This window comes from Embiotoca jacksoni, unplaced genomic scaffold (genome assembly GCF_022577435.1).
Source record: "Embiotoca jacksoni isolate LCO1_2020_lvr unplaced genomic scaffold, fEmbJac1.0.p SCAF_22, whole genome shotgun sequence".
Taxonomy (NCBI): Eukaryota; Metazoa; Chordata; class Actinopteri; family Embiotocidae; genus Embiotoca; species Embiotoca jacksoni.
In genome coordinates, this window is record NW_027185363.1 from 2217382 (window position 1) to 2241814 (window position 24433).

The following is a 24433-nucleotide window of genomic DNA, read 5'->3' on the forward strand; positions in this document are numbered from 1 at the left end:
TTTATTTAATTTTTTTTTTGGAAAGAAAAGCCACTTAAAATTAGCATTAAAATACACCAGCTGTAGCGGTATAAAAAAACATTACTTCTAAAGAATGGACCCATCGAGGTGTTCTTCAAACATGTAAGTATATTATAAAGGTGATTTAAGTGGTGCTGAGTCTTAACTACTTAATACAAATAATGTTGCATTTAAATGTCGTTTGTTTTTTGAGCAGATCATATACATTTTCTTTCTTAAATATTGCTTATGTTAATAAATCACCAGAAAATGTAGCTAAGGGAAAGTCTTACATGAGTAAATGTATTTTGTCTTCTTTCCATCTCATTTTCATTCACCTAGTTAAGATTAGAAGATAACATTTGTGTCCCAGTCATAACCAATGTTCTACCACATTATAAACGCTTCCACACCAGTTTTAATTACACACATGCACTTGTGTTTTCTGTGTCTCCGCTGCATGTCTCTAACCCCACCGGAGCTCAGTCTTGTGTTATCATCTCGGGTGGTAGTCAGGGGGAGGGAGCGAAAGCCGCAGGAGTCTTTTATGGCTTCAGCTCCAGAGACAACCTGTTCTCAAGCACTTCTCTCCTGGTACTTTTTTATGACATCATAAATTCCTCCATTTCCTCTGACCAGCCCTAGGTGGGTATAAAGGGCATACCTGGCCAGTAATTGTCTGTCTGGCCCTCTCATCTGTCAGATTCCTTATACTCCTGGGGACTTCCTCCAGAGCCAGACTCTCCGACTGCCTGAAGATACACACATCTCTTAGATCTGGACCAATAAAAAACGTTGGTTTTATTTGATGAGTGATCGGACAAAAAAAGGGTTTTTCTGAGACGCCTTTTACTGCGTCTTCCTTGGTCATTTAGGCGAGGGGGAGTCAGCCTGGCACCGGCATTGAGGGCCTTTCTGCGTGCATGTGCACTTCAGACCAACAACAACAGCCCACTCTCAGACCTGTTGATACCTTTTGTGTGTTGAAGTCTGAGGATGGAGAGCAGAAAAAAAAAGGATTAGGGGAAGAAAAAGGAGGGTTTTTTTTGGAAGAGGGAGACGAGAGAAGGCCACAGGAACATTCACTTGATGCTGGGCTTGGCTGGCCTTAGGGAGGCTGGAACAATACACGCACCAGCATGGCAACATTCCTGGAGGTTAAAAGGGTCAGGGGTCACCCAATGACCCCACCCTGCCAATCAGTTCCAGGGCACTAACTCAGTGCCTTTGTTTTTGCTTTATGTCTTGGCACTTGTTGAACAGACTCTGCACCTTGTGTTACAATGTGCCCTTTGCTCTCTGATAGACTGGATTGGCACGGAGCATGTTTACGATTCTCTAAGTCACTTTTCATTCAGGTATTAGTTTAAATGTGCAGTGAGACCGTTGTGAGGAAACACAATATATTTGTCTTTCATTGTTGAGGCCTTGGCATCTAGAGACAGAAAATAAATGAACTAAAAGCTACAAAACGTGCAAATTGAGAAAGCTTTAGCCAGGTTTGCCTGGCAACATACCTGTTGAAGTTATGTCTGCACCCTATAGCACATAAAATAACACGGCCAGATGTTTGGTAAGCCTGGATCTATATATGGTAGAAAAAGAGCCACCACAAAGGAGGCAAACTAATTATTGTCCATATTTTGAATTGATTCATGCCCATTTTACATAATCAGCCCACAAAGATCAGTTATTAGTCCAACGAGTTGTATTTTTCCTCCCTTGTGAAAAATGCGGGTTCAGTGTTTTTTTTGTGAACACCACACCACACTTCAAATAAAGTCTGAGCGCCGCCATTAAAGTGGAGCATATGCATGTGGAGGCATGGAGTGGCATGTGAGGCCCCTACAGGCAGGCTGCAGGTCTGTTAGTCATTATGAGTGAATGTACAGTATACACTGAAGTGGACATGCAGCTACATTGAAGCCTCAACCACGGCCACAGCAGACCACCCCAGAGACACACCGCGGGCACTTCCTCCGCCACTCAGCCTCCAGGGAAGCGCGTTTTGGGATATCCGGAGGATGCTCTTGACATTAATAGTCCGTTCATTAGGAAACTTTGGAGAAAAAATAAAATTCATTGTGGTCAGCTTGCCCCAAAAGTTTGTGTTTTTTTTCTGTTGTTTCTCTAAAAATTGATAGCCAGTTGGTGTTTTTTGCCTCAAACTTTTTTCTGTTTACATCTGCTTTTGTTTTCTTCTAGGCTTTCACACGCAGCTCCTGATTATGATGCTGACTTTTGTGACTCCATGAAGATGGTTTCAGTCAGGTATACTGCACAGCATCATTAAAACATCTTCACTTTATTACTGAATTTTCACATCACAGTCTTTCCAGTCTTTTGTCCTCTGTCTTGTAGCGTCTCAGAAAAGATGACTAAACCTCCTGAATTTTTATCCTCCACACTAAATCGGCTTACAGTAGAGGGAAGGAGACGTTGCTCTCTATTAGTCTGCAGTTAGAAATGAAAGCCTATCTGGCTGCAGCTGTGGAGGAGCTCCAGCGATGGGGACGTTTATTGTCAGGAACAAATAGAGGCCTTCTTATTTTGTCTAGCAGCTGACGCCTCTCCCCACCCACTCCTCCAAAACCGCTTTTGTCAGTAATGTAGAGTGGCCTGCCCGGGCAATAGCGAGAGACCATGACAGTTTCAGAGCAGGAAAAAAAAAAAAATGAAGTGCAGGGTTTGACGGTGATAAGTTTGGGGCGGAAAGGCCCGGCTGTTTGCCATATGGTGTAATTATCTGCTATTTCAAAAGATAATCTCCCTCCATCAATATAGTGTTTAAAAGGATGTGTGTGTGTGTGTGTGTGTGTGTGTGTGTGTGTGTGTGTGTGTGTGTGTGTGTGTGTGGTGTATGCGCACGCGTCTGTGTGTGATTTGATCTCTGGTTTGTACCCCCAGTGTAATGTTGAGATTCTGTGGCCTGTAGCTTGTCCCCCCATTTAAGCTGGGTTAGCTATGATCTAACCCCTCCCTCCCTTCCTCGCGCGCGCGCACACACACACACACACACACACACACACACACACACACACACACACACACACACACACACACACACACACACACACACACACACACACACACACGCAGAGTCTCTCAACACAAAAGAAATATTCAGCTGTAGAGAGGGGGTCCCTGAGAGGGCGCGACATTGAACTGGGGGGGGGATTAAGAAGAAATGGCTGGCTGATACTGGGGTTGCCATGGCGAGGCCCCCTTTTCTCCTCTCCCTCGACCCCTCTGCCTATTTTTCATCTTAGGTCTCATTGTGGGGTGAGGTGTAAGTGTGTGTGTTTGTGTGTGCTTGTGACTGTGATGGATAGGAAAGATGTAAATATGGCACATGAATTCAGTCTCTTATCTGGCGTTGATCGTCTTCCCCCTCAGAGAGAAAAGAGACCTCTAGTTCACAGAAAAACTTCAGTGTTTTTTTTCATTTTTTTTTCATTATGATCATGGATTTTTATGTTATTTACTAAGTGACCATAAATTTTATACTACTTTATTGGACGTTGTTTACCAGCTAATGTATTGCGTCCTCTGTGGTTGTGTAAAATAATTCGTACATTTTTGCATATTTATTAGAGGGTACGCGAGTCATGAGAGACTGCAGAGGCAATAATTCAAAGATCCAGTACATGCGAGACAAAAAACAAATTGTCTATTTTATGACTTTCTGAATTATAGCTGCAATAATGTGACGCATTACTCACCCTTTGTAGCCGGTGTGTTATCGTGCTGGCCTGATGTCGGCCTCCCAGCCCCAGCAGAGTAATGGATGCAGGTCTGGCTTGCTCAATGACATCAGCATCCTAAGCCGATGAAATGGGGCGATGAATGGCCATAGATCAGCGTTTACCATCCTGACATCAGCCCCCCGGTCTGTGCAGCAGCGCAGTGACACTGTCGGTAGTTGTTCCCCAGCTATGGTCTGCTCCTGACAATGGGAGCTCACAGTCTGTGGCTGGGCGATGGATGGGGTTTAAAAAGCTTGGCTACACAGTAGGACGTCAGTATTGTTCTCTGGACTAGCTGTTTATAAGAACCACAGCAGACTTGAAGATGGTTCAGCCATGTCAAACCAGAGGAGGACGTTTCAGGACTATGATACAACAGTACATTTATTTTTTTATTTTTATTTTTTAAATTTGCGTGTGAAACGTGTGATTAAATGGTCAGTTCACTCAAATAACAAAAATGCATGTTCTCACTTACCACTTGTGACATTTAGATGTGCTAACAGTTTTGTTTATTTTTTACAGATTTTAAGATATTTTTCTTCAGAAATTTTTGCTTGCACCATAAATCAATGAAAATAAATGAAATTTCCTCACAGAAAATATAAGTTATCAATCACGCAGAATATTTGACATTGACTCCCTGTATGTCTTACTGTCAGTTTACATCGTATCTAAATAAAAAACTAGGTTCAACCATGAACATATATTTATAGGTTTCATTTAAATTCTGAGGAGTGAGAAGAAACACTTCTATCAACTGACAGCATTGTTTTGCTTATTTGTTTTGACAGCATTGTTTTGCTATTTTCTCACACTTTGGCAGAATAATCCTCAGTTTTTATTGGTCCTTTCCACATTTGTAATAGACTGTTGACTGAATGTTTGATGATCTTTCAGTGTAGCTGAGACAATGTTACCGGAAAGACAAGTTGCTGTTTAATATTTAGGTTAGGTTAGGTTAGGTAGTTACTTTATTAATCCCCGAGGGGACATTTTTTTTTTTTTTTTTTTCAAATGTTATTTCTCAGTGCTGTGACCTCAACAAATCTCATTTCCTCACCATTACACTGACATAACGGCAGAAATATCTGAGCTAAAACTCCAAATCTGTGCAAAGGATGCCAGAATGATCCTCATGAATAGACACGGGCGGAGGAAAATATGTGTATTTGTGACTTTTGTAATATTTGTGACTGTAATATTTGTGCTAAAAACTTCTTCATCCATGTTTCAGATGCTTCTGCCAGATTTCAGCTCAAGATGAAAGACTTGAAGTCCCTCTGATTAATGAGGTGGTACTAATGCAATAAAGCAGATCCTCTCAGCTCATGTTTAAGATGAAACATACTTCATGTTGTATTTTGTGTATAACATAACCAGAGCCGTCACTGCCCTGCGGACAGTGGACTCATTCTGCCACTGTCTTGTGTCATCATGTCCCCTTGTTGCACAACCTGACCTCTGCGGTTTGAGCGACGTCCCCGGCTCAGTCCCTGTCCCCTTCTCTTGTCTGACTGTCCGTCCTCCCTCCTCTACGCCCTGCCTTCACTGTCAGCTCCTCTCACGGTCACAGCTGCTGTCCTGCCTGCCTCGGTGAACATTCAACGCTGTCGGTGAGTTTGGTATGGATCACATAAAAACCATCGACCGTTGACTGTGCCCTGCGGCTCGCCACGACGACTTCGGGAATGAGGAAAAAATGAACAAAAGGCCGAGTGGGTGCATGCAAATCCAGGGACGAAAGCACACACACACACACACACACACACACACACACACACACACACACACACACACACACACACACACACACACACACATGCACAAAAGTGACACTCTGTTTCCAAAGACCAAAGGTCACAATCAACATTCATTGCTGTCGCTGGGTTGGACTGTGTAGAAAAGCTCACTGAACAATGAGTGCAACTGTGGCCCAGATCTGCCTGACTTGCGTCTCAGCCAATCAGCCGACCGGATGTGAAGCACTCTGATTTCTTTATTTATATATTTCTTGTTTTTCACTTCTATTTTCTCCTCTCTTCCTCCCTCCACCACTGCTGGGAGTCTTAAGGGGAAGAGAGAGAAGGAGGGAGAGTGAGATAGAGACACAAATAGACTTCTGGCTGCTGGCTTGTCCTCATCCTCTTCTCCTCTCCTCTAATTGATGGTTATGTGTGCAGCAAGGGGGAAGGAAGCGGGGTGAATGTGTAATCATTTGGAGTCTCTTCTCCTTTAGATGTTTCATCCCTCTCTTTTTTGTTTGTCTAATTATACACTGAGCTCAGTTAACTCTGTGTTAACTGTGCTGGCAAGAAAGAGGGACTGACAGAGAGGGAGGACAACAGGGACAAAAAAATTGAGAGAGATTACAGCACCAGCAAAGTTATTATCCTGTTTTCAGTGAATTTCCTTCTTTCATTCCTGGTGCTGCTGCTGCAAATGTGCAGGGATACACACAATTTTCAAATACATAAAGATTGTATTTTTCTGACTGAAGATATCTCATTATCTGAATTTGAATTTTCATGAGAAACTGTCTGCTTTACTGCCCATCACTTTGTGTGTGTGTGTGTGTGTGTGTGTGTGTGTGTGTGTGTGTGTGTGTGTGTGTGTGTGTGTGTGTGTGTGTGTGTGTGTGCGCTTATGCTGTGATATAAGACCTGTCTGCTGATCTCCGAGTGCAATATGTTATTTTTCTTCTATACTAAAGCCTGCTCCCTCATGGGAAAAAGACAGTCTATAACCTTGTCTTCCTTCACAGTCTGGACCCGGCCACACGGCTGCCATCTATCACTGTCCCCTTCTGTGATGACCCTCTAACACCTCGTCCTGTATCAGTATTTCATGCAAGGTAAACCCACAGCTCACACGGTTGATATAAATGTGTAGGAGTGTGTTTTACGTTCAGATGAAATCATGACGTGCTGCAAATTCTTTTGTCTTTGCTTCATTAATGAATTCAATAAAGTTAAACCAGAACCCATTTATTAGTCTGATGTGGTTATTTACTGTGCAGAGTACAGATTTAACTAAAGAATATCCTTTCAGCTTCGTCTCTCTATTGTCGTTATGATTCTTTTCTTTACACTCTGCATTCCCTCTGTCATTTAGTAACCAAGCCCCATGTCCATGTCCCCCTCTCCCAAGTCTCTCTGTATTATTCATAGAAAAGCACTCTGTGCAGTGGTGCAGAAGAGTGGAGGTGATGTAATAGTGGCTGTGAGCGTGGACTGTCATTTGGGATGGATTCATGCGACATGAGAAAATGCTCAGTTTGTTCAGCTTTGTTGGTGTTGCCAACAGCCACAGCTGATAACCAGGGACTGGACATCACGCACATCTATGATGCAAGTGTCTCTTTTTTCGTTATTTGTTTATATCATTTTGAGACCTTGGAGTGAAATCGAATCCAGAAAGTCACATTTCAGAGACCTGAAATATGCTCCTGAGCCCTCTTGTATTGCTCTCAAGTTGTTGAAAGTAAAGGAAAGAGTGTGGAAATGCAGCTAAAAGTCCACATAATAGTGTGAAGCAGCCCTGAAGCTGCGTGACAAAACATCTTCACTCAAAAATAGCACTGCCGCTTCAAAACTTATCTAAGTGTTGCTGAACCGATATTTCACAGCTCCTTGAAGTTATACTACCTCCATCTAGTGTTGACTTCTCAGCATGACTATTCTGTAATCACTGTGAAGTGTGTGAAACTGTTTAAGGAAAGCAAACCTCAGCAGTCAAGTTCACAGTATAACGGAAATTATTATATAGATTATATAGATTTTAATTTATCTGGGTTTTACATGTTCTTATCCCGCAGGTATTTCTTCTTTGTCATTAATTAAAAATATGTATTTAGATGCTTTTCATCATCCAGTGCTTTGTAACCCTGGCTTTAGTTTGGAGTAATTTAAGTGCTACATAAATAAAGCTTTACTTGGGTACTTACACAGGAACTACCACTTAGTGGAGATAAAGTTACTGAGGAACAGAGTTTATTAATCGCATCATTGTTAATGAGAAATATGCATATACACTTAAAGACAGACAACAGCTGAACTTATTGTTACACCTGGCCAATACAATTGTTATTATTGTTATACTTTAATCCTTACATTTTCTAGTGAGGCTGTAGAAACACCAAATTTCACACGACACACTACTTACAAGCTGCACTGAAGTTGTCAAAATAAACACTTGAGCTGTAATTATCAGAACAGTTTGAAGATAACTAACACAAGAACATTTGATTATTTCTGCATGGAGTTTAATGCGACTGATTTCTTCATCAGTGAGTAGCTTTTTGGTACAACCTCAAGCCCCAGTGCTCTCTGCTACTTAGGAGGATAGAGAAGATAAACGTGTACATGTTTAAGATGTATTACCGAAGACAAGCTCCTATTTCCTTGTTAAATGAAAACCCTGCTCTCTTTAACACATTTTATCATTTACAAATGAAAAGTTAAATTCTTATTCTGCAATAAGCCCCTTTTCTCAGTGTAATGCAAAACAGAGGTTTACTACTGCAGCCCGTTGTGACTGTTAGAGATTTTACACTGTAATTGACTTCACAGTGAGTTTGCCTTAACTTGAATGACTCTTGTCTTCTTGTGCTTCTTTCACTCTGCTACTAATTCATCCGTTGCCATTATTCCCTCATGGTCACGCGTAGCTGTAGTTACGTGTTCTGAATTAGTTACTCAGTCTTGCTTCAAGCTTGGAAAGTGAGAGATGATTGAGTTTTTTCATTGATGGAGATACAATTCATCCACGTCCATCATTATGGAAAAAGTGTGTAAACGTGGGGCAACCACAAAAATATGGGCACATTTGATTTGAATAATGTAAATCATTGTAACCTATATGCAATAGTTTAAAAAGATGCATTGCAACAAACACAATGTATTTAGTCTGGGAGGATTACAGGAAGTTAAACGACACACCATGTGGAAAACAGCAGGCTGCAAAAGATCAATAAACTATGATCTTTAAATTAAACAACCACAGCTGATGTCAGCATTTATAGCAGCTCGAGTGTCAACACAGAAATACCTGCTTCGCTGCGTGCTTTAGATAAACAGCCGCACGACTTCCTCCTACTGTTGTCACAGCACTTTCACCGCACAGTGTTTTCCAGATTTGGTCACGAGGCACAAAACTTCCAAAGGGGGAATTTTATCACCACGAGAAGATAGGCAAGGAAGTTAGATAAAAAAAAAAAGAGTGCCATGCTACCTGTGTGTAGTACATACTGTTGTCTGTAAAGTTTCCACATGCACAAAGAAGAGACTGACGTCAAATGGGTATTATTTATATTTTAATATGAGATCACAAAACAATTAATGGAACAATTTATTTTTCTTTCCCGTGTACAAAAACAAAATCTTACACACAAAAAAAATACAGAAATATAAAAAAGAAAAAAAAAATATATATATACAATGCTTTTACAACTGAGCTGATATCTGCATTGCTTAAAAGCAGTTTTTTTCTATTGTCAGCAGGTTTGTCAGTCAGTCCACTAAATCATAAAGCAGTGAAACATCCTTGGTTACTGGATAGCAGGCGAGGCTGAGATAGAGAGCAGCTTGTTTGGACTCCGCTGTCACACACAGACAGACTGACATCTTTATCTGTGACGTCTACTCCTGAGCTTGTGAGGTGTTGATGTGAACCTTCTGGGCTTCACTCCTGGAATAATAGTTGAGGTGAGTTAATTTTCTTGTTGTTTTCTTGCAGAATCCAAATAATTGTTCAATATTTTGTTGGCTGAAAATCTTACCCTAAAAGGTTGACATAGATCATCACCCATCTCAAAGAAGGATCGGTGCATGCTTTACCTTTGGTTGTGTGGAAACTATAGATCAAAAAGGAAGTAAGATTATTATTCATACACTTATGGTGAACACTAATGCTGTCTTCTGTATCATGTAATCTGATTGAGAAACAGGAGATTAAGATGATTTTGCTCATACTCACATGATGGCATCGATGTCACACATCTCTTTGACAGTCTGCACTGAGTACCCTCTGATAATAGAAAATCTGAGTTTGCCTTTCATGTATTTTGGACAGCAATCAGCACGTACTGTGAAAAAGGGGAGAAGGCAATTTGATCAGATAATGGAAAAGTAAAAGAAAGTAAAATGTGTGTCTATCACATCCACTAAATGATACAAAAAAGAAAAGAAAGAAAAACATGGAGGCAGATATAATTACATACCTGCAGATGTGTCTGTGGCCAGCAAACAAACGGTGAGCAGAGTGATCGCCATCACTGTGACTTTGATTGACTGCATATCTTCCTCTGTGTTGGCAGCAGTGTCTCTGAACTGAGCTGTTGTCTTTCTTGCTTGTCCTCAGGTGGAGTCAGAGAGGATTTGGTGGCAAGCTGCTGATCACAGCGGCCTTATATACTCCTGAGACACAGATGAGCTCTGCCCACAGTAGGAGTGTCACACCATCACAGAAAAACCCTGCATTTTCCCCAATGAAAGGAAAAGGGTAAGATGGAGGGATATTACATAAATTACAGACAGACACCCCCCCACACCCCCTCACGCACAACCACACACACACAAACACACACAGTAGTAGAAGTCATGGTATTGTATTGTCGTTGATCCGTGAATACGAGGAAGTACTGATTATTTGTGTGAATATTTGTTTATAGTTCCACAGATCATATCAGTCTGAAAAACTCCAAATACAGAAATGTTGTCATGTTAAAAATGTGTTCAAAGGTCAAGTTTGGGACAAAAAGATTATTACTTTAAAGTATCTGAAGTAAAAGTACGATATGCAGACAAATGTCCTGTGTAACTGCAGCCTACTATTATAAATCATTAACAATAATCAATTATTTTTGTTGTATAAGAATGAATTTTGAATATATAGAAGTGACTCCTTTATAATCTTGAAAATAAATCTTAAAACTTCAAAATGTTAAGAAATAAAATATTTAAGAGGATAATGTTGAAAGGAAAAGCAGCAAATTGCCACATTTGAGAAGCTGGAGTGATGAATTGTTTGGTATTTTTAAATGAAAATCAACTCAAACGACTGCTGCCACTTGAGTTTCTAGCAACTAATTGTTTAATTTCTGCTTATATTTAGGGTGGAAAAGTTTAATCTTCAACAAAGAAATGTATTTTATTAGCTGTAAAATAACTAGTAAATTGGCAAGTAACTAAAGCTGATAGAGAAAAGTAAAAGCTTTTATAGTGGCATGAAAGGAACATACTTAAGAATACGTGTATTTTACATTCCTCAGTGCATTAAATGTTGATCAAACATGATAAAACAAAACATTAAAAAAGGCGTTGAACATATAAGTACAAGCCAGTTTAACTGGCAAACATTGAATTGTTAAGTATCACCACACCTTAACAAAAACAGAGTCCTAAAAATACCCGTGCAACACTGGAACTTTTCAAGGTGCGGCTACTTTCTGTGGCTCTCATCATGCACATAATACATATAAGGCATTAAAATGATAAATTTAGAAAAATATGACATTTGGAAAACAGTTTACGGAGGATGAAAAGCTTCTTCACCAAAGACCTCTGTACACTTTCGTGATGTGGGCCGAGGCAAGTGGTTAGCTTGGAAGATGTATGAAGGCTCTTTCTAGGTCAGAGGAACCCTTTCTATAAACTCAAGATGCATGCATCAAAGGAAAAAGAGTGCACTGAAGTAGGTCACAATATGCTTTTGTTTAATTGCTCATGATGAACTTTCCAACAAAACCACAGCATGGCTGAGTTATAGCGCGTTTCTGATTTCCTGCAGCATTTATATTGTCATTGTGTAATAACTCTTATCACTTTATAATTCAGCTCCATCATTTATATATTAACAGTGAGACAAAATACTGTTCTTTTTCTTTTCAAGTGAATCTAAATTCAAGGTCAAATCTGACCTCTGAATAAGAGTTTCTTTCTATATTCCAAACTATTCTGTGAACCTCTCCAAATTTTAATGTGTAGTGTTTGTAGTTCTTATCTACTGTGGGTACTGATGTGAATCAGTGGGTACTCAGTGCGGTGATTTTTTTTAATTTTTTATGTGACATAAAAGGAATAGTTCACATCTTTGGAGACTATTTCACTGCAACACTCAAACTATGAAAGGGTTCCTGGTCACTGCAGTTGTTCCTCCTGATATCTGATTTAAGTGCTGAAAAATAAAGTCTACGGTCAAATTAAATGGGGCTAAATCCCAGTTATGCTCTTTCTATTTTTGTAAAAGTGTATATATTGCTCCTTTAAAATTCATATGCATGGGAATATTGCTTTAACTGTGACAACAAGACATCAAGCGACACATTGTCACTGAAAGTAAAATGGAAGTTCAGGCAGACAAAAGAGAAATGAAGAGCTTTCGGAGCAGAGCTTCCCCCGACTCACACGAAGAGTCATATCTGTAATCTGCCTTTTAACAGCAGACGTTTTGATCTGTCAGAGTAGTATAAGTGCACAACTTACTAGTAACATGAACAATATTTGCTCTGTTCGAGTGCCCCAGTAAGACCTGACAGTGGGAGAGTAAGCTTGTTCACACTGAAACTGAAATACAGCCATCATGAAATAGGTGATTTTTAAATGACTGAAACTTAACTTTTCCAATAGACTGCAGGAAGTGAGGGTCTCAAAAATGTGTTGCATTTTAAGGCAAGAACCTTTCTTTTTTTTAACTCTTAAACTTTCCTTTTACTGCATCTCATTGTATACACAAACTTATAAAGAAATGGACTTAGACACAATAAAACTGGGACAATAAATAACATTAAATATTGTTTGCAGTCATAGTTACAGACCTTCTACTGTGGTCTATAATGCAACAGATTAGCAGGATGTTTGTTTCTGAGGTTTGGGGTTACTGAACATTATGTTTCTTGTTCTTAGATTTCTCTTTAAACCAGGTCAATTTATGAGGTGAAACAAGTATTCAGATATTTTACTGTAATGTAGCAGTATTATTGCATAAATATTACTCTATATTAAAAGTAAACATTTAGAATTGCTACGTTAAAACTTTTACTCTGTATTCAGTACTCCTACTGAATAAAGGTACTGCTTTCAGTTAAGTAAAACTACAATATGCTGTCTAAGTAACATGAGTATACATTTTGCTGACATTTAATATTACTTTGTATTGTTTTTCTGCTTTATTGCTACTAATGCATTACTGTGAATGTAGCATTTTAAGCTTGTCGAGTGAATTTAACCACATTGTAAACAGTGTGTGGTTTAAAGTATGAAAATAAAAAATATCTTATAAAACAATCACATATTGTGTGCATTAAAGTAATTATAGCTGTCAAAGAAATGCAGCAGTTTAAAGTAGCCTCTCAAAGATGGAGGAGCATAAAATCAAAGTAATCTAGTAAAGTGGAAGGACCTCATTGTAATAAAGTACGGTGTCCAGGTAAAGAACATTGCCCTGATGTTTATTACATGGAATTAAATAAATAATACATATTAATAACAACAAGGTATTAATTGTGGATGTACAACTTTTCCAGTATTTGTCATAAAGCACAACATTATTTTATGATACTTTTTTTTTTAATTCTTGAATAAGTACAACATGTATATACATGAGTAAATATCCTGTATATGTCTTTATTCCCCTATTATGTGTCACAGCAGAGGGGGTTTTGTACCACAAACTATTGTGGGTAAAAGTTGAACTGTACGTCACTTCTCGCTTGACCCAAATACACAATGGTAAAGATGTTTCCCACCAGGTCCTCGATCGGTGGAAAATTTCCCCCTCCATTTCACACAGTATTTAAACTTCAATGGCAGAGACACACCTCATCAAGTCATCCCAACTCAGAATCCCGATCAGAAAACTGATTGACAGATGAAGAGGATGAATCCAGCTGTGTGTGTCTCCGTGCTGCTGCTGCTGCTGGTGGCGCTGAGTGAAAGCGGTGAGTAGGACTTCACCAATGTTTAACAGCAACATGGTGACGTGTTACATTTCATTAATGTTATTGATTTATCACAACACAGGAGTCACTTGTTCTGTACTTTGTGCTTTGAAGTGGGTCATTAAGTGTGTTTTCGGCCCCTGTTTTCACGGAGATGTCTATGATTCGTTTCTTTAAAGGTCCCGTGAAGAGCTGCTGCACACAATACCATGAAACTCCACTCCCAGTTAAAGTGCTGAGAAGCTACAGGATCCAAGACAGGAAGGAGTACTGCAACATCAAGGCAGTGATGTAAGAAAAGCAAATGCCATCTGAAACAACGAACTTTAAATTATCAACTGTCAGCTCTGCTAAATGTCTGAACTTCTTCTCTTGTCTGAAAACAGTTTCAAGATGGTGAAAGGCAGATTTGTCTGTGCGGATCCTGACAGTATGTGGGTGCAGAAGGCCATGGAGTCTATGCATCAGTAAGATACTGTCTTTACTCAACCTCAAACACCAGCACTGATTAAGTCTTATGTGACTATGTAATAATGTTCTCCCTTTTGTGTTTTTTTTTTAAACAGAAAACGTTGAGCACATGGAGAGCATCTGAGAAAATCAACTTAAAGACATAAAGACATCAATGAATGTATCATTTTAAAATTAATTAATGTCATATTTGTAAAACTTTAAATGTATTGATTTCAAGAAAAATAAACACAACATATATATATATTTATATTCAAGTAATTTTAAGAACCTGAATGTTTTTTATAGGCATTTTCAAAAATACTACAAACATCAGCAGTATTAGTGCTCACTGTAAAGGAAAGAAAATAAATATATTTTAAAGACAGAGGAGCATCTCGTAATCTACTGTCTGATGGGATGAGGAGGGAGAGGAAGTTTGAAGTGAGAATAGAAATGGGGAAAACAGAAGAAAAAAGTGACAGAATAACAGAGGGGAAGTAAAGTAGGCATACCAGTACTTCAAATAGTACTAAAGGACAGAAATCAATGTACACTTAATTTCAGGGTCATTAAGGATATGTAGTTGAAACTCAAATACAACGTACATCAACACTGAAATAAATCCTACTCTCATCAAGGTTATAATGTTCAGCTCCTGTTGAAACCTTATTTAGTTACATTTATAACTAAATAGTTTGCCCTCATTGTTGTTAAAACCCCAGGCTGGACAGAATACTGGAAACACCTCTCTGCATATTTTCATTTAACTCAACCGCACCACAAATAGGTACAACAACTAAGAGAGCAATAAAATGGAGTCAATAACAGAAAGGTTTCAGTCCCTTTACTTAAGTAATATTTTTTATTTATTATTTTTCTTCAACCAGTGTTTATTCTTTTAATGGTGAACTGTTGATCCATAGAAACAAACTTGACATCCAGGACAGTGAGTGACCCTGCACAATTTGATCCACAGTGTAAATCAGAGTGCAATAATTCGGAGTAATAATTCAGGGTGTATTTCAGGGTGTAATTCAGGGTGTAGTTCAGGGTGTAATTCAGGGTGCCACCAGTGGGCGGCAGTGGTCAACAGCAGCAACAGGAAGGATTCACTCTGTGATTGCCCTGCCACGTTATCCAGGCGGAAGACGCCGTCCGCGTGTTTATTCCCAGCTGCGTGACATGCCGAGTCTGCGTACATAACTGCACCTCATAATGAACTCTGTCCTGCTGATAAGAAGCGTCTGTGGTTCTGGTTCCGACACCGGGAGGAGATGAAGCGACACGGAGCAGGTGTGCACCGAAGCTAACTGAGGTAGCTGTGTCGTGATGCCAGCTGCGAGGAGAGAGATGCTTCAGAGAGCAGCACGGTAAGAAGACGGAAACACCTGCCCCGTTTATAACTCCACCTGTCAGTGTCCCAACAACTCATACAGCTTTGAATTTGCACATCCACCTTATTACGGCTGAGTTTACGGTAAAATATGAAGACCTGTCCCCCCCCCCTTCCCTCCTCCCCCTGTAAAATACACTTTTACCGGTTTCACGCTATATTATCACATTATGTGATATAAAAACAATTATTTGTGCACTCATCAGGGAACACATTAGTTCAGATATTTACAAAATGACCAAAAAAAATACAGAGGTATTAACTGCAAAGTGTAGTTAAACTGTTAAAGTAAAGGTGCTGGTTTGGTGCCCTCAGACGGATATATTATGATTTATTACATCATTATATTCTTAATACTGAAGCATCAGTGTGTAAGCAGTATGTTACTGTTGTAGCTGCTGTAGGTGGAGCTAATATCCAGTTTTATATATTCAGGGTTACTGGATTATTGTGAGGGGTCGTCAGATGATTACTGGGAGAAGAAAGAAGAAACAAAAACATTTCTGATTCACAAATCTGTTTTCAGTTTTTGGACTTCTGTCTAATCTTTGATTTTTGGTGAGATGTTGGATCATTTGGACGCTTATTGAAATGAATGTTGTGTGAGAAAAAAAAAAAAGCACTATTTGTTGGAGCTGTTAACAAGTCATAGACATCTGAAAAGAAAAAAAGCAGCATTAAAGTACAAGTACCTCAAAATGGAACTTAAGTTCACAGTTAACACGGTTAAACGGAGTTAAACGCTGCACACAACTGCAGCAGCTTTTCTTTATGGTCTTTGCTCTAAACCTACAAAATGTCATGAACACATAACGTAGCTAATGTTTTGTTTTTAGGTGTAATGCGAGCGTGAAATGTACGTGGATGCAGTGAAGATGGTCACAGCTGGATGAGGTTCACCCGCTGATCCAGCAGGTACATCCGGGCTGAAAGAAGCAGGAGCCATGAAAGAGGAGGGCATGGCAGAGCAGGGAGGTGCCGCTCTGTTCGAGGACCCGGACTTCCCCTCGGAGGACAGGTCCCTGTTCTCTGACAGCTCCACGCCTCTCGCCAGGCTGCAGGGAGACGTCACCTGGACACGCCCGCAGGTGAGAGTGACAAGAGGATGTTGGAATTGCCGCAGGAAATTCCTTTAATTTTTAATGTGCCACGGGTCAGATGTTTACCGGCTGTTAACATAATGAGAATTTTTTTTTATGTCAAGTAGTTCTTAATCTTTTTGGTTCGTGGCCAATTTAGTTTTTATCGCCTGCTTAGCCAAGGAAGGATTTCTCTATCAGGTTGTTGATTTAGGTTAGGTTAGGTTAGGTAGTTACTTTATTAATCCCCGAGGGGAATTTTTTTTCCGCTACAGCAGCATACAGGAAGCAATGAGATAATAATAGAAATAATAGAATACAATAATAGAATATAATAGAATAATAGGAAAGCAATAAAATAGCAGTAAAAAATGATGATGAAAGAGTGCCTGCAGGCTCTAAGTTCACAAAAGAAGTTATACTTGTAACGTTATCTTTATTACTGCTGTTTTTCCATTGTAACAATTTTGAAATCAATAGTGTTTTGCCATATAGAATTAGCTCTAAAGGGTTTAGTAAGTATTCTTTCACTCAGTCCCAGTCCAACTTTATTTTTTTATTTCCACACGTCCAGGAGATCTGCCAGTCACCATCTCTCTTCCCGAGCGACATCAGCCTGGGTCACGCCAAACAAGGCCTGTTGGGAGACTGCTGGTTTCTCTGTGCGTGCACCATCCTGCTAAAAAACAAACAGCTTTTAGACAAGGTACACAAACAGCTGTATTATCTTTTTGATTTTTTTTTTTTTTTTTTTTCGATTTTTGTGCTGAATTTGGAGAGGGCCATTCACCAGCAAGCATGTGAAACGTCAGAAATGTTGTTTACCTCTTTCACTGCTCTTGTCCTCTGAACTCGTGTAGGTGCTGCCTCCAGACCAGCCCCAGTGGGGTGACAGCAGCTACAGGGGCTCCTTTCAGTTTCACTTTTGGCAGCGTGGACACTGGACAGAGGTGACCGTTGACGACCGCCTGCCGTGTATAAATGCCACGCTCTGCTTCTCGTGCTGCCAGTCCCCCACGGCCTTCTGGGTAGCCCTGCTGGAGAAGGCCTACGCCAAGTACGTAGCCTGTGAAATTTCCCTGTCCTCTCTCTCTCAGTTTAACTTACTGTACTATCCTGTAATGTGAAGTTTGAAAATCGTATTTCCTGTGGCTTTGATCCTCTCTAGGCTTCATGGTTCTTATGAACAGCTGTGGGCGGGGCAGGTGTCCGAGGCCCTGGTGGACCTGACTGGCGGCCTCGCAGAGTGCTGGAGCCTGGGACACCCGGGCTCAGAGGAGGAGCAGCGAACCGAGCGGGACAGTGACCAAGTCAGGAGGAGACGGCTGGACCTGAACCTTCTGTACCCTGTGAAGGATGAGTGTGCGCTCAGCTGCTCAACTCACAGCACCCCCGGAGGTCAGAAAACGGTTTGCTTGTAGATGATCCAGCGAGTGATTGTGTGCCACATCAGCTCGTGAACTTCTTGCCTGTTTTAGGAGTGAGTGAGCTGGGTCAGCACCACGCTCTGACTGTCATGGAGTGGTTGGATGTGAAGAAGGTGTCGGGGAGTGAAGTGCGCCTTCTCAGGATCAGAAACCCCTGGGGAAGATGCTGCTGGGGGGGGGCCTGGATCTGGAGGTAGACGTGTGTCATGAAGATTTGTCTGTTGTAGACGTGTCTAACCTCGAGGAATTTTACTGAATCAAAATATTCAGCTTGAACCTTGTTTAAACATGCTAAATTGCATTATAATGGCGTCGTCACCTGTTAACATATTCACAAGATTTTGAAACTGAAAATTAAGTTGGACTCCAAGCAGCTTCATTATGTCATCAATATGTATCTAAACCTAATCTTTCGTTTTAAAAACTTGTCGTGAAGGCTGTTGAATAGACTGTGGTCGGATACATACGCTGAATATGAGGATTTTAGTTTAAAAAAAAAAGAAGGAAATTTGGAAAATAGTCAGGTTGAATCATTTAGATCAAAAACAAAGGAGAGAGGTTTCCCAGACAACCAGTGGGTTGTCACAGTGGCTGGTTGTTACATTTACAACTCATCCACATTTCTCTGTGGCTGCTCATTTGTCGACTGAATGTGCTGCTGCTTTCCTTCACTCACCAAACTCAGTTAGAGTAGAGTGCCGCAGTCACATGTTCAGTGAGAAATATTCGTGTCGTTCTTCAGGGAAAAGGAGTTGAGGTCGGCCCAAATTGCTAAATTAGACGTTATTTTACATTACTTGAAGTCACCAGGTCTATTGGGGGAACTTGCTAAGTTTGATAGCACTGGCGAAAACGTGATTTCAGACTTCAGTTTCTGCCATAAGTATAATCATCTCAAAATATTACTCTGAATGGGATTCTTATTGGTTAATATTGACCCTTACTGCATTAATAAACAGGTACATCAGGTCTAAAGAACACCTTAAGCCCTTTGTTGACTTGATTCATTGTGGATTTGGAGAGAGTCTTAAGCATCCACAGTACCTGTACTGTCAAAAAGTTTCTATGTGCAGGGAGGTCAAGACATTTTGATTAATCTCGTCTTCATTTGTCTCTTTCTGTCTCTCTCTGCAGGGGTGCAGGTTGGGGTTGTGTCGACCCTGTTTGTGCTTCAGACCTACAAGCCAGGCTGTCTGAGGGCGAATTCTGGTTGGATGAGGCCGAATTTATGTCACAGTTTGATGATGTCACAGTGGGGTATCCCATCAGTGAAGAGGGACACTTGAAGAGCATTTATACTGGTTAGTCGCTTACTTTGCGGATTTTTGACCTTCGTGGTGCCCCTTTTTTTTTTTGCATCCTGACGACTCTCCTGCCCCGACAGGAAACCTGCTGACACACAGCCATCAGCTGGCTGGCCGGTGGACAAAAGGGCTCTCTGCCGGTGGAAGCCGAAACAGCAGCAGCTACAGCACCAACCCCAAGTTTTGGCTCAAAGTGTGTGAGAGGGGAGAGGTACTGGCGTCTCTGCTGCAGCATCGAAAATGGAGAGACACACAGAAATACGCACAAATGCCACCCGGGGACAGCACGAACACAAAGCACCAGCACTACCAGGCGATCGCTCTGCACATGTGGAAGGTATGTGCCGTCATTAAACATGAAACAAGCGTGTGCTTTGTGTGGGTGGGCATCATGTTACTCACGTTTAATTCTCACCAGGTGGAGAAGAAGCGTTTTAATCTGAACCGGATGTTGAACAAACCTCCTTGTGCTTCTACTCACTGCCATGCCTACGAGAGAGAGGTGGTTCTCCGCCGGCAGCTGGCGCCCGGGTACTACCTTCTTATCCCCAGCACCTTCCAGCCGGGAGCTGAGGCCCGCTTCCTCATCAGGGTCTTTTCCTCCTCTTCCTCATCAATCAGGTAGGAGGAACAGGAAGACGGCGTCATCTCTGTAAAAATGACTGAAAGACTGTAGAAACACAAATTACTACAATGGAGTATTCGGCCTCATTAAGGGGGAAAAAAATTAAGTGGAGGATTTAAAAAAAAAAAATAAAACAAATTTTGCTCTTGAGGAAAAACTCAACATGTCGAGAATAAAGTTTAAATTATATTTCCAGAATAAAATTACATTTCAAAACTAAAGTGTAACTTTTGAGAATGTATCAAACTACCTACTTTGCGCATATGATTCTACAAGATGCCACGTGTAGATGAACGCTTGCAATGGTACTTCAGAACCAATTTTAATAGACAGATGCGAAGGTATCGATGGTAACACCTGCACACAATACAAAGAGGATTTATTGTATCACAAGACATGATAGGACAATTGATGAAGCTGTTTGATCCTGAAAGGTAGGAGCTCAGAAGAGTGTGGTGTCTGAGGTGCAGGCAGTACTGCAACAGAGATCCCAAGGTGCTTCCCTTGCTTCTCAATAGTTTGACTTCATTCTTGAAATACAATATTCTATTCTGACCATTTCAAACTTTTTTCTCAGCACTTTATTGTCAAAATTCAAATAAATTACTTCCTCCTCAAAACATTTTTTTTATGTGGACCCTAATACTCTTGTCGTAAATGTCCAAAATTGTGCTTTAAATGAATAACTCGTACACTTGAATTAGTATGACATATTGTAAAACAATTGCTGACATTTAACAAGTACATTAGATAAGCTCTGTTCGACATATTTAACAGAAGATGGATTTTCCCTGTCAGCTTTCCTCCTGTAAAGACTTTATGTCTCTGACTGCCATGACATTCATGACATAACAAAGTTAATGTCTTCCTCAGTGCCCTGAAAAGCCCAGCGCCCACACTGCCATTGACAACAGATGGTGAGTGGGAGACCAGTTACCTCCGAGGCTCGTGGGTGGAGGGAAAGACGGCCGGAGGAAGCAGGAACTTCCTGTCTCACTGGCAGAACCCCCACTTCCCTTTTACAGTGTGTGATGAGTCAGCAGAGACATCAGAAGTTAATGTCAGGATTAGCCTGCAGCAGAGCCGCCCTGACACCGACCTGCACCCGATTGGCTTCCACATTTATAAGGTCAGTCAAATATTAAGGAAGGATAACAGTGATTAAACATCACTCATTCTGCTTTACAATCTGTTCAGTTTTAACAGTAACACTCAAAGATGTTTGAGCTAGCGTTAAACTAAATAAGTAGGTCTTGTGCTTGGATTTCTGTCTGTGACTAAGTGTCCCAAAGCAGTGGTGGCATAAATAACTTACAACTAAACAAACAGAAACATTATCAGACTAAAACCGGCTCTATATTTGACTGTAATGGAGCAATTTTTCAGGCTGCTTCATGTTTGTGAAGATTTTTATTCTGTACAGCAAAAAAACTGGACTTTATGAAGGCATCATTGGTGTGTTAATGTGGTTGGTTTGTGGAGCAAAGTGCACATCAGTAAACTTGGGCATTTTTAAAACACCAATGGAAAATGTGTCGGGAGTTTGTGCCAACACAAAAACAGAACAGATTAAAATCAATTAAATACCAACAAGAGTGAACAGGCCGTTAAACCGCTCCTGAAAAATTCCAAGCAAATTAGAGTTAATCCATTAAAAAAAAAAAAAACGTCCATTTCTTAAATCTTAGATTATGACTAAGCACCACTTTACACACCACTGCTGGAAATAGACCGGCGTTAACCTCGTTATATCACTGCACAGACGGTAATATAGTCTAATTTGTTAATGATTAGTGAAAGCTGCCATCGTCATTCTACGTGTCTGACTTTAACAACGTACCCAGGTATCGGAGGGGGAATCGGAGCAGACGACGGCCGGAGATGAGGATCCTGCGGCCAGCTGCGTCCCCCACTGTCACACGCAGGACGTCAGCCTGGCCTGCTCCCTTCCTCCTGGAGCTTACACCGTAGTGCCCTCCACTTATCAGCCCGACTGCTCGGCGAACTTCACGCTCAGCCTGGCTCGCAGGATACACAGGTCAGCTCCCTTCCTCTGAGCTCGGCTTCTTCCTTTGCGTCGTAACGATTCCGACTTTTACCCCACAGTTTCTAGTTTCCGTTCTTGTCGTTGTGCAACTGTTGAAGCTGATGGTGGATCTGCGTTTCTTTCAGGAAAGTGGTGAAAAGTCAGGAAAGACTGGGGAAAACCGTTCGGGAGGTTTGTTAATTTGAGCACACGCTGTATTATGTAGCACTGAAATGATTGTTATATTAAAAAAATCTGTAGAAATTGATTGATTAAATGTTTGTATTTTTAATTTTTTTAACGGTTCAAATCGTTTCTTAAGCAAAAATGTTTCATTTCTGATTGTTTCTACATGTGAGGATTTATTTTCTCTGTTTTATCCAATTCAATACTTTGGACTTCAAACTGTTGATCAGACCAATCAAACTATTTGATCACTTTCATGTCAGGCATTTATTACAATGCCTGACTAATGTTTTAATTCATCAACCATAGAACGATCAAAACAATAACTGTTAGTTGCAGCACTTTCTGACATTTTGATCATAAAACTTTATTGTCATACCTTCATCTCAGGCTGCTCCTCCTCTTCCTCGGTGTTTCACCTCCTTACAGTCTCAACAAATCGAATGGTTTTGGGTCTTGACAGCAAGTCCCGCTTGAACATTTCAGGGCAACAAATAACATGTGCATAGCTCATATTTTTCTCATTTTAGTGATTGTGGTCAGAAGATGGCAGCACTGAATAATCCTGCGTCTCCTCTCTCTGGGCGGCAGGTCTCTCACATCTCTGTGATGCAGAGCTCGTCCTCTGGGACTGTTGCTGCTCCGCCGACGTTGACTCACCTCCCTGTGCCTCTTGGCCCACGATGAAAGAACCAGCTCTATCATCCAACCTCACCGCAGAGGCCATGTGTGTGTTTGTGTGCGCATGTCCTGTATGTACGCGTACCATGAGTGGCTGAGAAGGCAGGCAGACTTAGTGGGAATCCTCGAAACCCCTTTATCCTGAACCGCTGAGGCTCTGGGTTGACGGGCAGCTACACACTCATCGCCGATTAGGACATCAGAGGTTGTCGGTGGGCTGGGCTGCTAATGAAGTCTGACGGGACTGGCTGGTATAAACAAACAGCCGCCACTGAAGAAGACCGCCACTGCTCTTTCTCATTCACTCGTTGGTGCGCCTGCCGGCCCAGAACAAAGGGCCCTCTCATGAAGGTCCTCACAGAGGCATAGGGGGCAAGGGACGAGGGGATGGTCTGCGACAGCAGAGCCAACCAAAACCACACCACACCATACCGTGCCATACCATCCCATCCCAGAGCTTTCCTACCATCCCTCACCCCCCAGACACTCTGCTTCTTATCTAGCTTGCATTGTTTGTTTCTAGACGCATACATTGGGTTTTCACAGTCCATTATCCAGAAACGTGCTCACAATCCTGACAAACACTGTCAGTCAGGCTGGACCTAAAGAAGTCCACTCAGTTCCTGATTTCATCCTAACCCTCCCAGTTCCCTTTTTGTCCCCCAGACTCCGTCCACAGCTCCTCTTGGACCTGAACAGAGCCACTGTTTGCAGTTGCCGCAAGAACAGATGACAAGCGGAGGGATGGAAGGGATGAAACGAGGGATGCGGCATATCAGAGAAAGCTGGCTCATGTGAAGAAGCCGCCGGTCCTCTTTGTGTTGAGGCAGCGCATGTGTGGTGGTGTGTGTCTGCCCGCTCGTACCCATGTCTGTGTGCGCTGAAGTCACAGGGTTTCTGATTATTCACTGGAGCTAACGGACTTCTAAAAAAGCTGTAATTAACTGATCAGTGGTACTGTGCTGTGTATTTATGATGATTGAAAGCAATCAGAGATGATGAATAAAATGTTCAAACACAACTTGGTACTGATCTGCTTCATATTTTAACATGATTTTAGCCGCATATATCTGTATCTTGGAGTTATGTACATTTTCGTAGTGAGTTTAAATGCATAGATGTGAACAAGGGTGTAACCATGGTATCGACTTCGGGGGTTGTCACCATGACGGTTGCCCCCACTGTTTGTGTGTGTGTTTGTATATATATATATATATATATATATATACACACACACACACATATATATATATATATATATATATATATATGTCACAGCAGAAAATCTGTGGAAAGGGGAATGTGTTGGAGATATATATAGGCTACAGTATGTCATCCAACATGTAAGCAAAATGTCATACGATAGTAAGTCGTCCAAAATGTGGGGAAAAAAAGTCATACTATAGCAGGTTGTCCAAAATAGCACAAAAAAGTCATACTATAGCATGTCGTCCAAATTATTATATAAAAAAAAAAAAGTCATACTATAGCATGTCGTCCAAATTATGATAAATAAATAAAAAAGTCATACTATAGCATGTCGTCCAAATTATGATAAATAAATAAAAAAGTCATA

General features: G+C 40.9%; 3 protein-coding genes and 1 long non-coding RNA gene across 5 annotated transcripts; 2 read left to right on the top strand and 2 right to left on the bottom strand.

The window, feature by feature from the left end:
* Window positions 1-9047: 9047 nt before the first annotated feature.
* Window positions 9048-10136, bottom strand: ccl20a.3 (chemokine (C-C motif) ligand 20a, duplicate 3). Its single transcript, XM_069157203.1, has 4 exons — window positions 9967-10136; window positions 9723-9831; window positions 9526-9600; window positions 9048-9434 (listed from the first exon to the last, which is right to left on the bottom strand). Exons 1-4 carry the CDS (start codon window positions 10040-10042, stop codon window positions 9386-9388), a joined length of 309 nt encoding a protein of 102 aa, XP_069013304.1. The 5' UTR covers window positions 10043-10136; the 3' UTR covers window positions 9048-9385.
* ccl20a.4 (chemokine (C-C motif) ligand 20a, duplicate 4) lies at window positions 9371-14510 on the top strand. The gene is made up of 6 exons (XM_069157204.1): window positions 9371-9451; window positions 10107-10247; window positions 13495-13683; window positions 13863-13974; window positions 14070-14150; window positions 14250-14510. Exons 3-6 carry the CDS (start codon window positions 13614-13616, stop codon window positions 14257-14259), a joined length of 273 nt encoding a protein of 90 aa, XP_069013305.1. The 5' UTR covers window positions 9371-9451; window positions 10107-10247; window positions 13495-13613; the 3' UTR covers window positions 14260-14510.
* Window positions 14511-15250: 740 nt separating this feature from the next.
* Window positions 15251-23878, top strand: capn10 (calpain 10). The gene is made up of 13 exons (XM_069157205.1): window positions 15251-15506; window positions 16366-16617; window positions 17183-17314; window positions 17469-17665; window positions 17777-18006; window positions 18087-18228; window positions 19170-19336; window positions 19420-19676; window positions 19758-19960; window positions 20838-21093; window positions 21809-22002; window positions 22137-22182; window positions 22768-23878. Exons 2-13 carry the CDS (start codon window positions 16474-16476, stop codon window positions 22861-22863), a joined length of 2064 nt encoding a protein of 687 aa, XP_069013306.1. The 5' UTR covers window positions 15251-15506; window positions 16366-16473; the 3' UTR covers window positions 22864-23878.
* LOC138202875 (uncharacterized) lies at window positions 17202-21893 on the bottom strand. Of its 2 annotated transcripts, XR_011178678.1 has the most exons (5): window positions 21805-21893; window positions 20219-20321; window positions 19350-20009; window positions 17434-18222; window positions 17202-17287 (listed from the first exon to the last, which is right to left on the bottom strand). It is a non-coding gene; the product is annotated as an uncharacterized lncRNA (long non-coding RNA). The 2 variants fall into 2 exon arrangements; XR_011178677.1 differs by having other exon boundaries at window positions 17434-20009.
* Window positions 23879-24433: the final 555 nt, after the last annotated feature.